The sequence below is a fragment of the Dipodomys merriami genome, unplaced genomic scaffold, assembly GCF_024711535.1.
Source record: "Dipodomys merriami isolate MVZ:Mamm:240054 unplaced genomic scaffold, mDipMer1.0.p SCAF_5, whole genome shotgun sequence".
NCBI classification, from domain to species: domain Eukaryota; kingdom Metazoa; phylum Chordata; class Mammalia; order Rodentia; family Heteromyidae; genus Dipodomys; species Dipodomys merriami.
Genome location: NW_027206068.1, coordinates 50,223,797 through 50,240,307, shown reverse-complemented (window position 1 = coordinate 50,240,307; position 16,511 = coordinate 50,223,797). Strand labels below are relative to the sequence as shown.

The 16,511-nt window shown below is 36.5% G+C and overlaps 1 protein-coding gene across 1 annotated transcript in view; it reads right to left on the bottom strand.

Annotated features, from left to right (window-relative positions):
* Positions 1-7,459: 7,459 nt before the first annotated feature.
* Positions 7,460-16,511, bottom strand: part of Mdfic (MyoD family inhibitor domain containing) — a 118,884-nt gene continuing 109,832 nt past the window's right edge. Inside the window, exon 7 of the mRNA XM_069997366.1 lies at positions 7,460-14,213. Coding sequence (XP_069853467.1) covers positions 13,966-14,213 — 248 coding nt within the window. The 3' untranslated portion in view covers positions 7,460-13,965. The remainder of the gene's footprint in view (positions 14,214-16,511) is intronic.

The following is a 16,511-nucleotide window of genomic DNA, read 5'->3' as shown; positions in this document are numbered from 1 at the left end:
ACACACACACACACACACACACACACACACACACACACACCTATACCAGTTTCTCTTATTACCTAAGAGTTTCTAGACCATAAACTATTCCTGAGAATTGATTCCACACTTTCTCAAATATGACTTTTCATAAGCTGAGTCCTTTAAAAAATACAACATTTCATATATTTCTCAGACTACATGTCAAATCAGTCTCATGCAAACATAATACTCTTACCACTTTCTCAGTGCATGGTGTTGAGAGGGAAAAAATTTAATATATCTGTGAGACATCTACATTAATGCAATGGTGGAATATTGAAACTGCTTTTATCTACCACATTGCTCAAATGAAAACGGCAGCTAATTTTTATGGTAGTTAAACTGTGAACCTTGCTCACAATCTTGCCTATGTGCGTGTACCCTTTGGTGTTATTAAGGCAGTAGTCTTTATTCTGCATCTTAGACTTTAAAAGTTGCTATGGATATAAGAGTCCATCATGTGGTCATGTCTATACCGGAAAATCTTTCCAAAGTGTGGAGCAAATTCTTGATAGAATTCACAGGCCTTTCAAGAAATTATAGTAACATCACCTAGCATTTCTAAGGCATATGATAGAGGAATCTAGTTAGACTCCTAGAGACACTGGAAATGGATTTGTCTATAATTCTTAGGCAACTTTTGATCATCTGCCTGTTGTTTGAATCTCCTGCTGTTTTTTGTCTACCTTATAATAACTTCATACTTTACATTCCAAGAGAGTAGATTTTCCCTAGTTGAGCCAAAACTCTTATTCAATATTATAAGACAAATATTGCAAACAGAGTTAGGCTAAATCTTTCACAATAACTTACTGTACACATGAAAAAAGGTTTCAGATAAGCAACTTATGTGAATGTTTGAGTGGCTTGGAATGGTATTATGCATTAAATATTGTTATGCTTTTGTGTGAATCAAGTGTGGAAAATGCTTGCTTTGATGCTGATAAATTCTTTGTATCATTCTGCGCCCATCCCCGTCAACTATATATTTCCTTTAACTGTCCTGATTATATGAATAGCATTCACTACCAGAATGTTCCTCACCGAGTAACTTGAACTCCTATGTACCTAACCACAATTCCAGTAATGACATGATCCCGAGGGGATTTGAAACTCTACCTCACAAATTTATTTCTGTTTTTCAACATATATTCAAAGCAACACTTTGGCATTGTAATGTGATTCTTGACAGGGCTAAGGTAAATTCATCATGCTAAACTGAAATGTTTCTGGCAGATGTCTACATAGTAACAATCACATTGTGTGTACTGTAATATATGACAACCACGGTGCTACTTCCAGTTGTAAAACATGTGTAATACTTTATTAATACAAAGCAGGAATGTAATTATGCAATGTATTACACCTCCTTATTTTTTCATTTAGACAAACAGTTGCAGACAGTTTGCCAACTGACAAATAATGGGGAATTTTAAGTGGATATGGGAAAAATTAGGGCCTTTTTATTAAGAAAGATATTTAGACATTTTGTTATTTTTCAAAATCCAATACTTGTTGCAATTTAAGAAAGTACAAAAGTTAAATGTTTTCCTTTATTAAATTTTAGCTGTGCTCTCCATGGAAAAAAATTATTTGTCCCAGGTGAATGCTCCTTAGAAAAGAAATGATTAAAAATGCCACCACTAAGCACTGAAATATTTTAAGTAGATTATTGTTGTAATAACCTGTGTCTAAGTATCTATACCAAGTCTATATGTTATTATAATTTATCATGTTGAGACCTAGGAACCTAAGAATTATTTTGCTTAAGTAATTTGTGTTTGTGTATGTGTGTGTGTGTGTGTGTGTGTGTGTGTGTGGGGGGGGGGGGGGGGGGTGGGTGGGTGGGTGGGTACAGGGCTTTAAACTGAACTTGAATGCTCTCTTTTAGTTTTTTCTACTCAAGAATGCTATAATTTGAGCCACAACTCTACCTCTGGCTATTTTTTGCTAGTTCTTTGGGGGTAAAAGTTTCACTGACTTTCCTCTCCTGGATGACTTTAAACACAATTCTCAGCATCCAGCCTCCTGAGTAGATAAGCTTAGAGGCATAAGCCACCACCACCTAGTTTAAAAGAATTGTAATCCAAATGAATGGCATACTTTTATATTCAGAGAGAGAGAGAGAGAGAGAGAGAGAGAGAGAGAGAGAGAGAGAGAGAGAGAGAGAGAGAGAGAGAGAGAGAGAGAGAGAGCCTGTCAAGATCACTCAAAACAAAATAAAACATAAAGCCAAGTCAACATACAAAAACCTTTTTTGGACCTACAAACTTGGATTTCCATGTTATTTTGGGGAGAAACACATTACCTTGTCTCCTATACTTTCAACCATTATTTCAAAATAAACATTCATATGAACAGAGTAAATAAAAACCTTCAGCTCCTACATGATGAGCCAATTGCCAGATGTAAAATGAACTTCTGCCTGGGAATGGGCACTGAGATTCCTTTCACATAATAGCTTCACCAGAAAAGACCAAAAGATCCCAAGTTCCTGGCTTTTGTTTTAGTGGCTTCTCTTCTCCCTTGGCGTTTTCTAGGTGAATTGAATGTTCACATTTAGTGACTTCTCTTCTCCTCTCTTCTCCCTTGGCATTTTCTAGGTGAATTGAATGTTTACATTTTAATGTAATCTTTTATTTTTTTATTTTCTTGTTTATGGGGCTTGAACTCAAGGAGAACATTGGTTTGTCCCAGAGCTTTTGTGTTCAAGGCTATCTACCAATTTGAGCCACAGATCCATTCCTTGTTTGAGGAGAGTTGATGGGAAGTATGAGTCTTATGGTCTTTCCTATCTGGGCAGGAGGGCTGGCTTTGAATGGCCATCCTCAGATCTCAGCCTCCTAAATAGCTAGCTTTACAGTCATGAGCTACCAGTGCCCAGTTAATGTAAACAATTTCATTCTTTCAATCTTTTCTAATTTAATGTGAAAACAAAATAGCTAAAGCAGGTTTGTATTATTATATGGAACTAAAGAAATGTAATATGCACAGAACTCAAAGCAAATTAGGGAAACTTTCTAGTCCAGTAAATGCCCTCCCAGACTAAAACAAAACTTGGAACACTCACAGTTGAGATCTTGAGCCAAGTTGTGCAAAAAGACAAAGATAGACAAGAATGCAATCTTGGAAAATGAACTCACTAATTTTAGAGCTGCTGGAGACCCATCAAAGAGACTTGAGTCATAGAATCCCTAAGACTAGGGATTAGGCTAGGTTTAGTAATTCACTTAACCATTGATTAGCAACTAGTAAATACTTAGAAACTTCTTGTTGATTTTAAAAAGATCAAACCAGAGGGTGTATTTTTCTCTCAGTTATTACAATTTCTCATTCAGTCTGTTGTGCTTGGAAAGAGTATGTGTTTGATTCTGCACATTATTTCAGTGACTCGGGCTATATTCTTTATATATTCACCTATTAACCAACAGTCATGTCCTTACAGTCATATGTCTTACTCTACTGGCCCTCAAAATGTTTCTTATCCATGCCACTTTGCACTTTGTCTTCCTTTCATGTCTTATTGTGCTGAAAAGATTTATTTAATGCTCACATATGTATGAATACAGAGCATTATTAATAAACCCACTTACCTGGAGAAGAATACAGTTGTCTTCAAGAAATTAGTTTACATCTGTTCCTGCAACTAGTACTTTTGTTCAGACCTCCTCCAATCAACACATAGTCTTTAAACTACTCCTATGCATTGACTCTAGCCCAGCATCCATACTGCTCTCCCAACAAATATGCCACCAAAGTCTAATTTGACCTCATTATATATTTGATTAAAAGCCTCAGAAGTTTCATACTTTCTCCAAGAGAGAGTACAGACATCTTCAGAGGCAATTGAGGTGCCGTTCTGTTGGCCTTAGCAATACTTCCTCTCATGACCCCATTCTCCACCCTTTCAGCAGTACTGCAACTTGAGAATATACCGAGGTTTGCTGACTTTCTCCAAATCCCAATTTGACTGTTTTCTGTTTTCTCCTGAGAAACATTTTGATTCTGAAGGGGCTTTAGTGTACTCATTCCTCTACTATCAACACAACTATGATTGTCTATAAAATGATATATTCTCTCTCTCTTTCTCTCTCTCCCTCTCTCTTTCTCTCTCTCTCCCTCTCTCTCTCCTTCTCTCTCTTTCTCTCTCTCTCTCTCTCTCTCTCTCTCTCTCTCTCTCTCTCTCTCTCTCTCTCTCTCTCTCTCTCTCTCTCTCTCTCTCTCTCTCTCTCTCCTTCTCTGTCCCCTTCTCCCTCATGAGAAAATATTGAATACCATGACAGTATCTCAAGGTCTGACCCCTAAAGGTGACCAATAAATACTTCTTGGCTAACTGGGTAACTCAGGCACAAATTAAAATGCTTAAACTCTACCAATTTGGTATTGAACTACTCCCTAAGACTTGATACTGGACACTATTTACCTTATTAGTGTTTGCCATTGAAAATCAATAGGGGTCATATGAACTTATCTTTTTAATTTATTATCAGTTACAAATATGTAGAATTCCCCCAAATGGACATTTCTGTGGGACTAATTTCCAAGGTAGAATTTTTGTTGTGAGTCAGCTAATAATATTGGTGTTGAATCATTTCAAGTTGTAGAAAACAAAAGAAAAATCTACAGCTATGGCTCTCCTTATAGTTTTCTTTTGTAAGCTGAAACATGGACTTTGTTCATTCATAGTAATGAGACCTTCTCTGCTTCTTTAATGTCATAGTGTTATGGAACAGCATGGAGGATGGTAATCACTGAAATGAACTTTTTTTTCCTTTTTTTGTCGGCTGTGGGGCTTGAACGCTGGGTCTGAGCGCTGTCCCTCAGCTCTTCAGCTCAAGGCTTGCGCTCTACCACTTGAGCCACAGCACCACTTCCGGTCTTCTGGTATTTTATTGGAGATAGGAGTCTCACGGTCTCTCCTGCCCGGGCTGACTTTGAACCACAATGCTCAGATCTCAGCCTCCTGAGTAGCTAGGATTACAGGCGTGAGCCACCGATGCCCAGCTTGAAATGAACTTTTAGAGGAAGTTTGTGTAGAGTCCAGTAGTTCTTTCTCTGGTATAATTGACTAACTTCCCATGTTAAAGACACACAATCATTCAAGTGAACCCAGTTCTTACATTATTTTGATAAATTTTACAAATGCATAATGACAAGATTGGATTGAGACATGTTCATTTGCATACACATAGACACACACACACACACACACACACACACACACACACACACACACACACACACACACACACACAAACTCATTCTCCCTTACTACCTTCTTTGTCAGAATACTGGCAGCAAACAGATGGCTTGCTCAAAGGGCTTGGAAATCAAGGAGGGAGTCTGAGATATTAAGAACTACCAAGAATGGGAAACAATTGTGCCCCATACCTGAGGTAGTGTGGGGAGAAAGCTATAGGAATGAGAGAAGAATCACTTCATAGGAACCACATATGAAGATAATTAAGTAAACTGACAAATCACTGCCTAATATGAAGGGGCCAAAGACCAGGATAGTAACTAACAACTTGGCTCTCTCTTTGCTTCTTCTGATTTCTTACCAGTGTCAGTCATCAAGTGAAGCCCTCTGAAAAACAGTAAATGAATCACAAACCTGAGGCTAAAAGCAAATCTAGAGGAGGAAGTGGAGAATGACTGATGCAGTCTTCTGAAGGACATTGAATTCATCTAACTAAAAAAAAAAAAAAAAAAAGGATATCAGTTGTATGTAGGTATAAGAGTAACATTTTGTAGGTTGATTGAGTTTGGGGGTCAATAAATGTAATGACAAGTAATAAATGTAGGTGTGACTTTTTGTCTTCTTATAAATTCGAACCATTCAAGACAGGAAAAAATGGGAGAAAATGAATGAGGCAGGCAAGACCCGATTTCCATGTCTCCATTCGATCTTCCAGCTGAACAATTCTTACTAAAACTAGATATTATATAAGTAAGATGTCATAGGGAAAGCTATCTAAATAAAAGATTTAAGAACAGAAATTATGTATCAGGTCATCATAGTAACTAACGATTCTATTTAATTGAGTAAACAAGTAAATTGTCCTAGGTTGCTTGTTTTTTTAATTTGTAAAATGGAAGTTAAAATGTATATCCTAAAAGAGTCACAGTGTTTATAAAGATCAAATAAAAAATGGAAAGAGTTTCCTTTTGAAAGTTAAACAAGCTCTACAAATGTCAGGCCCTATCACTTTTGGATGGTATCTTATGAAGCTGGTCCCTGGATATATACTCGCCAATCATCACATCCTCTCTTTCTGACTATCTTTCCTCTACACATGGAGCACTTCACTCAACTCCAACTTAAACATCACATACAAAGGAAAGATAAGCAGGAAGAAAATCCGAAGGCATTGGCAATACCGTTGCATGTTAAAAAGAAAGAAGTAGATTCACGTTGAACTTCGTTTTCGTGGTGCATAACTCCTCTTTCCATAGGTCTTATTAACTTCAAAGGGAGCTCCGTGCATGTAAATGATTATATTTATTGGATGCGCCAACTCCTTCTTATCCTCCAGGCACAATTAGAAATATCATAGAAAAATGAATGTCAGAGACTTGGATCCATATTTGATATTCTATGGAAACTTTCCCATAGTTACAGACATTAAAAATCCTGCCCAATCGTCTGGTTATGAATTTATAGTATTTCTTCTTCTATATCCTTGGAATTATTTTTCTCTGGTTTTAGAACATTCTTCTTACATTAAAGGGGAAAAATTCTCTTTAGATCCAGATAAACTTGTGATAAAAAGCATAGCAGTAGTACAAATTGGTATAGTAATAAAAATTTAGACTGCAAAGCTCCTGTCTTTCAAGGAACTTTTAGTGCTTCCCAGAAAATAGCACATTAATACTTACAGGAACTCTGCTTCTACTTCAAGTACACTCTGGGAGCTGCTGTTAGTGTCTAGAAACTAGGCTCCAAGATGTTCATTTTAATATTATAGTCACTAAACTACACTGTAATTTCAGTGATCAGTGTGAATCTGGGCTATTACTAGTATTCACATTAAATAGTTGGATGTTTCCAGTTGAAATCTCTCCACTCTCATTTACACCAATGGAAGGTGTATGAAGCTCTGTGCTTTTTATACAAAGTTGTTTGTTCACTTTAAATTCAATAGATTTAAGCCTCCTGGTGGAAATGTCTCTAGTGCTGACTATGACAAGCAATTTTATGCCCCCATTTTGTGCTATCAGTAAATATAAAGACCTTGGAAGCGCTACAGATACAGTCTCAGCTACATCCTGTGTTTGTACAAATCCACCTAAGAGGACACACCGTGTTTTTAAAGTGACAAATGTGGGGGAAAAATCCTCTAACATTAAGTACATAGTACTATTTTGAAAGATAAGAAGCTACACCTAAACAATAACAACAAAATAAACCCCATTTGTTTTGGTTTATTTGGGACAATGTATATTTATTTGGGAAATATATCCACATGTAATGGGTGGTCTGAAAGATACAAATGCTTTTTGAATAATGTTTTGATAAGTAATGAATTACAAAAGATTCATTCCAACTAGTCTTATAGACAAATAAAAGCTATCAAAGTACTTCACATCCTTTTTGGATTATTTGCCAGCAATAAATAAGCAAGGGCAGTCTAACTTTAGCAAATATTTATAGAGCTAAACAATCCAAAGTCCATATAACAATCAAATTTCTGGTGAAAATGTGTGTAAGTAGGTTTATTTTGAAAGGAAAAGTCCTACTCCCAGTGTCATAACCAATTAAATTCTCCAGGTAATGACCCCATTTGCATAGTGAGTAGAACCCACAAGTGGGAATTTTAATGGGTACACCACTTGAGTAGAGTAATTGAGAGTGACACAATTTGAACTAGTTTTGTGCTTACCCCACTGAAAATTCTACTCATATTATTTTTAATGTCAAGCTACAAGTCAAATTTCAAGATGATGGATTTGTTCTTTTTTAAGCACCGAGTTTGAATAAAAGAAATGCTTTAATTCTGTTATGCATTGCATATCTTTAACTACTCTGTAGTTCTTGTTTCTCACGGTTGCTTCATTTCCTTCAGTGATTGGAATTTAATTTTATTCATTAATTTGTGAATAATTAGATAAAAATAATAACCTCAGCAGCTAAATTGCTTTTGGATTACAATTTAATGTACTTTTTTTTTTTACCAGAATATGTTTTATAGTGAAGCTGGCATAATAGTTTACTAAAATGTAATTGTGTAAATATGCCCAATGATTACTCCTGATGATCTAATAAAATGTAATACAGTGTATACACTTGAAGTATTTCATTCTTCCTTCAGCTCTACACCAATAAAACAGTTTCTACTGAGTTGTGCTCTGAAGGTGTTACTTTTAAAGGATAGTCTCCTTATCTTTCAGCCACTATTCATGTCCTTGAAAGAATTGTGTATTCTGGTTAAAAGGATCATATGACGTCCACATTAAATTATATAATAAAGGTGATTTTAAAACTCTAAGAGTCAGTCACATCTGATAGACTGTGCTTTCTAGGTTTTGAGGTGACATTTCAAAACTTCTTTTGTTTCACTTTAAGATTGCTTTCGATCCTGTTTGTAGGTGTTTGACACATCTCTGCCACATCTGTAATTGGCATAGCATCCAGCCGACAGGCTCTGTACATCTTTACACTGCAACCTACCAAGTTAAGAAATGTATTGCTTCAATATAAAACAGCAGGCTGTTTTTAGACATAGTTACTAGTGCACAAGCTTTAATATGGCTTGGCTTCATCCTATAATGAGATCTTTTGGTTCCCTGCTCAACAGGCTTTTATTCCTTTGCAAAAGGCTATGAACTATGTCAAGTGGATCAGCTGCTTTTGTACACCCTCTTTCTTGGCTTTGGAATGTAATTCCTTTGCTTCTACCCCTTTATGCATCAGACAGAACTTAAGAACCTTTTCCATTTTTTTTCAAGTTAAACTTAGAATTTGTTTGAATTTGCTTTTCACCATTTTCTTAATAATTACATTCTCAACTAAAACTCACAAAAGAATTGCCTGGAAGTGAACACCTAATTACAGTGCTACATTTTGTCTTTAACGCATTTATCTCTACCCCCTGTCAGTAATGGATCAAAGGGTGGTTTTTTTTTTTCCAAAATGATTTCTTCTCTGTCCTAACCACTACCTTCATGACTCTTTAGGGCTTACTAAATGGGATGAAGTGAAGTGAAGGATATAGGATGTTAATAATGGGCAAACAAATAAATAATATTACTAGAACTACTAGCTATAGTTTGATTGGGAGGCAGGAAATGACTTACGTTGACCCCTGACAGCTTGAGCACTTTTGCTGTGGGCCTTGTGGCAAATATCATGCATTGTCCCAGCCACACGAACACGGTGATTTGAATTTCTACTTGCTGAGACACTACATTCTGGGCTCTGATTGGTTATAGCTTCGCTTACAGGACTTTTCATCTCTAGATTGTCTGTTGATTTAATCAAAATTTGAGCATCTATGCAATATTTTGAGTTTACTTTTAAAGTAAGAGGTATCGTTGTTCACTAGGGATATGCCATGGAAAATACATAGTGGGTTTTGTCACCAATGATACATTTTTGCAAATATCGCTCTCCATATGAAGATGGCATCACACTCTGTTCCATTTTAATGAAGACCTCTAAAAATAATATTAAACGCCCATGTAAACAGTAGGAGTCTCTCTGTTGGATCTAACACACTTCTCATAGGAGAAGTACCATACTTCTTCCCTGGGTTGAATCTTCTTGAGGGTTAGGTGACTTCCCTGAGGTTTCTTTTCTTTTTTCTTTTTTTTGGGGGGGGTCCGGTCGTGGGGCCTGAACTCTGGGCCTGGGCACTGTCCCTCAGCTCTTCAGCTCAAGGCTAGCACTCTACCACTTGAGCCACAGCGCCACTTCTGGCTTTTTTCTTTTTGCTTATGTGGTGCTGAGGAATCAAACCCAGGGTCTCATGCATGCAAGGCAAGCGCTCTACCACTGAGCCACCTTCCCAGCCCCTCCCTGAGGTTTCTTATACCAAATCAAGCACAGAAAAAGCACTTCTTTAGTCTAAGTTCATTGCTTCTAGGGTCACACAGAAACAAAGGGCTAAATACTCAACCTCTGCAAAAGAGCAATAATTTCAACCCTACCAATACATCAGCCATTGTTTCACACAAAACTGATGTGCCTGACTGCGTTAGGTATAAAGGGAGAGAAAAATGATATTTGATAAAATGTATTTTGCCTCGCAGACAAAATAAAGCAATCTTTATGCCCACAAATAAGAAGAAATTAGAAGGGGCATGTAAGTCCTGAATAACTTGAAAACTAATCTTTATAGTAAGTAAAATATTCATCAGGAAGATGGAAAAAGCTTATAGTTAACCATCATTCAAGAAGGCAAGCCACAACATCCCTGGGGCTCCAGATTAAGTTATTGGAATCTGTGATATTTAATGTTTATAACATTAGAATCTAGGGCACTGAAGTGACTGTGTAAATCTTCTTAGATAACAATGACTGTTCAGGTGGAAAAAATGAATACAACTGATACACTGTCAGAACACAAGAACAAAATTAACACAGGTATGGTGACTCATACCTGTAATTCTAGCTACCGTGGAAACTCAGATCTAGAAATCATGGTTTCAGGCCAGTTTGAGAAAGACCTGAAGAAAAATGTGTAAGACTCTATTTCAACAGGAGAATCTGGGTGTGATAATACACAACTGTCGTTCCATTACAGTGGGAAGTAAGACACAGGAAGATCCAAGTTTAGGCACAGGCATGGGCAAAAATCAAATCCTGTCTCAAAATAACCAGTGCCTAAAAAAGGCTGGAGGCATGGCTCAGAGGTGAGTTCCTGCCCTGAAAGCCAGTAAGAATGCCTGAGTTCAAAGTTCAGCACTACCAAAACACTACTACTTTTAGAAACAAAAATCTTCTCCTAAATACTTAAATTGTCTTTCTTTAAATACTAACCTCTAAAATATTTCCAAATATTGCGCCACTAAAAATCCTATACGTGATTGCTTGTGATGTTTTGCTTGAAAGTCATTAAACCTAAGTTAATAAATCTCTGAGTAATTTTTGTTTACTGTTTGATCTCAGAATATGTAAAATAGAGTAAATATCCCAGAGTAAATAAAATCAACCCACTAACCCTGTACAAAACTTGTATTTTGACACACTGTGAGTTTTTACAAGAGCACTGTATTTTGATATCATGACTTGTGTTAGCCAATGTTCTGTATCTTTAAAGTCCATATGTGGCCATGTGTCAAATGATTTACATAGGAAACAAGGAAGTCTTCAGAAAGGGGTATAACGGGCAAAATGTCAATCTTAGTTATAGTAGAAGTCATCCAAATATAAAGTCACATAGCCCTTAAGTATGAAAGTAGGCTAAAGTACAATAAAGAAGTCATTGTTTAATTTTACAATATTCAGGATAATACAGGTCCAGTTTAAAAATATTTAAGATTAATTTTCCACATTTAAAAAGAGACCAAATACCTAGCTCAATTACAGTGCTTAATAAGGATGGTAATATAATTCAACAAAACATTGTAAATACAGAAATTCTAAAACATATTGAATATCTTTTCACATTTGCCTACTCTGCTACCCCTGATTCCTTCTTCTATTTCCTTCTGAATTATACAAAATGTTTCACGGAATGACTGCCTGGAATAGACAACTGAGGGGAAAAAACAAACACAGAAGTCAGAAAACATCATTGGTCTCTAGGACATCCTCTGCTACAGAGAAACACTTCAAATGTGTTAATATGTTCATTTCAACTAGTAGCAGGATACATTTAAAAGTCAGAGAGATCACTTGGTTGAAAAATGGTATAGGATCAAAAGTCAAATATTCTAAGAATTCCAGATCACTAAGAGGCTTACCTTATAAACAGATGCAATTCTTACTCTAATGTACAAGCTTAAGTTAACTCATGATAGATAGAATTATATTCAGATTTTTATATCTAATATAATAATTAAAACTCTAGAGAAAAACAAGGGAAACAGCTACATTTTAACATCCTAACAATGTAAAAGTTGTGTGTATGCAAATAGCACTAAAAGTTTCGAGAGTTTGCTGTTTTTCTTTCTTTTTTCAAACCTTTTAAATAAATAACATAATTCAAAACTAGGCTTTGTCTCAAAGGAAAACTATAGGTAACATTGTCATGACACAGGATTAAAGAAAATGTCTAGCTCTCTTAAAAGCCTAGATTTGCTAAAGGCTTCCTAAAATGTGCTGTTAATGTTGTTATTATCTACTTGATATTCAGTTAAATAAAACTAGTAATAAGTACGACTCACAATGTATACTTTCAAAACTTCTAAAAGGGTCATATTGAAGTAAACTAAAGTACAATTTTGGGAATGTTCAACCTCAGGAGAATGCATAGTTTGAAAGTGTTCTGCCTTCCAATTGAGTGACACAATATCTATTACTCCAATTACTATATATATATATATATATATATATATGTGTATACTATATTATATATATGCAAAACATATATATAAATCTTATAACTGACATACTTCTTCATACTTGGGGATCTTGATAACCTGCCACATAGGCCAGGTTTGACAGAGAATTATAACACTAAAATTTGGTCACAGCAGGGAATTTGTGAGCTTCTCTGCACTAAAATCCCAGGTTTTCTGCACTAGAAATCAATGTGCTTATGATATACAGCACTGGGTAAGAAACAAACCAAAACATACAAGCCACACCCTTCTCCCAAAACACCTACATTTTACAAAACAAAAGAAAGCCTTTGAAAAGTTGAAATCAGGATACCTGCGTTTTGGTATTTTAAAAAATCCAATTTAGCTTGTCAAAAGTTTTTGAGGACTATAACTATGTTAATTAGGTAGTATGTTTTCATAAAAAATATAGCATAATATTTAAGTTGTATTGCTACAACTAAAATGCAAGTTTACAAAGACATATTTCTTTTAACTATAAAGAACACACAGTTCAGACTGTCCATGAGAAGACAATCTTAAACCTAAATAACTTATTCTAGTAGCAGATCAATTAGCCATCCTAAGAGGTTGCCTAGAATGCCACATCTTGTTCAAGCCTTGTTTTGTTTTTGTTTTTGTTTTGGGTCTGGTCGTGGAGCATGAACTCCGGGCCTGGGCGCTGTCCCTCAGCTCTTCAGCTCAAGGCTAGTGCTCTACCACTGGAGCCACAATGCCACTTCTGGCTTTTTCTGTTTATGTGGTGCTGAGGAATCGAACCCAGGGCCTCATGCTTGCAAGGCAAGCACTCTACGGCTGAGCTACCTTCCCAGCCCTCAAGCCTTGTTTTGTATTCTGGTAATTCTCTTGGTTTTTTTCCTATGGTATTTTACGTTTCTCCTATTACAATGTTCATTTCAGTATGCCTTATGAGATAGTTCATTGTCTGCTGCAGTGCATACTGTTGAGAACTATAGATGGGAAAGAGATGCTGTCCCTTACATGGCCTGGGCAACACCGCACCCCAAGCAGACATTCAACATCTGCTGAACAAGTGCTGCCCAGCGATGGTGTGTCTGTTTGCCAAAGTTTACTGAAAATAAAGAATGTTTAATTTTAGCTTCTAATAGATAAGTAAGGAAAAATAAATGGTTGGGATTAAATACTCACTAAGAAATAATATATTTGGAGTACATGGCTCCTGAAAAAGCTTAGACAAAACAGAAATATCAACAGAAAAAGAGGAGCCATTTAACATGTCCCTTGGTTAATACAAGCTAGTTAGCTTTTCACATATTAAACCATATGGATTTGTGAGGGGAGGGAAGGCTTTCAGAGACTACTTAATATAATGACTGCACAGTGCAAATACTGAATTGCTTCATGAGAATTTTTCCCCCTTTAAAGGAAAAAAAAATTAAACATTCTCCAGTTTGAACACAAACGAAGGATAAATACTTATGAAGGGAAACAAATTCCACAGCATTCCATACAGATTTCCAGACAGTCTGATGATTCACAACAGGCATCCATGATGCCACAGTCCATGTCACAAGGACAGTTACAGTCGTCCCCCATCTCATCGCCACAGCAACAGCAGCAGGCTTCCGAGGTGCAGATCCCACAAGAAGCTTGTCCCAGGACAATATTGCAGAGGGTCAGGAATTCACAGAACAAGCATGCCAGGATACAGTGGACACAACAGTCTTCGTTTTCAGTTAGAAGGGGAACACATAGTGGAAAAAAAGGAACACAAGACATACACGTCATCAATAGACTGAATTGAACAGAGTTATAATGCAAATAACATACAGACCTAGACTTTGTAAAGCTCAAGACAAGTAATCTTTAGAAGCACATATAGCATTCTAGTTGTGTGTACATGCCTGAGCACACGTGTGTTCTGACATAATATGCAATAACCCTTCATCCTGGGTACTACTTTTCCATGTTTCTGATCCATTGCTCTTATGTCCCATTTCTCTTTTGGCTACTGGGTAAAAACAATGCCATGACATTCATTAAATAGAAATGTCATTCACTTGCTCAAAAATCTGAAGTACTGTGTGTGGTATGACATACTTAATTTAATACTCAAGCTAGAATCTATGAAACTGGATCCCACAAATTTTATTTTGTAATTGACCCCATTTCTTAATTTCGAATTTTTTTAATTACAAATCATTTTTTTTTTGACGGTTGTGGGGCTTGAACTCTGGGCCTGAGCACTGTTCCTTAGCTCTTCAGCTCAAGGCGAGCGCTCTACCACTTGAGCTACCAAACCACTTCCGATTTTCTGAGTGTTTATTGGAGATAAGAGTTTCATGGACTTTCTTGCCTCGGCTAGCTTTGAACCATGATCCTCAGATCTCAGCCTCCTGAGTAGTTAGGATTACAAGCATGAGCCACCAGCGCCTGGCACAAATCAATTTTTTTTTAAAGTGAGGCCCTCCTGTTGGACCCAAACCTTGTTAGAATAATTCTGCAATTTCTAACAGAGATAGCAAATTTGAAAAGTGAAACAGTACCTTGACCTTACTACCTCCTTTCGTGGCGAAGGTGTATTTTACACCTTTCCTGGTAACTTGCTCAACAATGCTCACCAAATTTTATAAATCAATTAAAAATAAAGTTGAGCTATCAAACAAATCATCATAAAATAACTTTACAAAAAATGTGCTTAATTTCTTAACTCTTTAACATTTTGGTCTAGTGGTTGGTGTTACTCAAAAATTTAAACACAAAAAGTGAAATCTTCTTAGTCAGATGTAATGACAAAAGCCTTCAACTCTACCCAATCGGGAGGTAGATACCTGTGCTAAGGTCGTTGGCCAGCCCAAGCCAAAAAGAAGGAAAAAGTTTCCTGTCTTTCCCAATGGCTGGGTGTAGTGGTAAAAACCTGCAATCACTTCACAGAGAGGCATAATTAGTGGGTGTGGTGACATGTCTATCGTCCCAATAACACGAAAAAGCACAAATGAGAAGAACACAGTCCAAGCTGACTCGAGTATAAAGCAAGACCTTCCATCAAAAATAACCAATACAAAAAGGTCCAGAGGAATGGATGAATTCACAAAGTACCTATCTGGCAAATGTGGGCCCTGAGTTCAAACCCCATTACTACAAAAACAAAAAAATTTTTAAGACCAATGTTTGGGATATTAATTCAAAATCTGAAAGATTTGTGTTTTTCCTCCCCACAAGATTATTTCTGTTTTATTGTAGGTTGTTTCTTTTGTATTTTGTATAATGAGGGTTTGAACTAGATGGTGCTACTTCCTACAAAAGCAACAAAGACACACCAATTCTATCTTTCACCTACTATCTTATGCCCTTTCAGTTCTGAGATGACACTAAAATTATACGCTTCAGTGGAATTTCAGCAAACTATATGAAACCAAAGAATAAGGGAATGGCCCTTCACAAAACCTTCTCATTGTTGAGTAGTTTGGCTGTGGTAAGGAAAATTGTTTCCTCTTTACAATGTCATGTCATTCTGTGGGTTAGATGTGCCTGGGCAAGTCTTCCAGCATCCCTGTTGCAAATGTTTTAGGTAAGGGAACAGAAGTACCACCAACTTCAACTTTGCAAGCCAACTCTAACCACCTCCAAATCACTAACCCCTAACACTTCAAACATCCCCAGCTCTACCCTTGAGGAGAATTCATAGCTTTAAAACAAAGAAATAGGAATGTGAAAACAGCTTTTCTCTATGTGCTATTGGTAATAAGAGAAAATTCAGAAGGGAAACTCCAGGATTGTTTTTGTAGAAGTAAAGGGCAAAAACACTCCCACCAATCTTTCCTTTCACTCACTTCGGTGCCAAAATTATTCTTGCACATAATGCTTCGTGCAACAACTGGAAAAGGATCATGAAATTGTGAAACTCTGAATCTCTTCAGCTTCTTCTAATGTTGATTTCTAATAGTAGCCAATCATCTTGAAAGAATTGTCCATGGCAAAAAGTGCTAAGCTTCCAGAGAGCATTGATAAGTTTCCTTCTG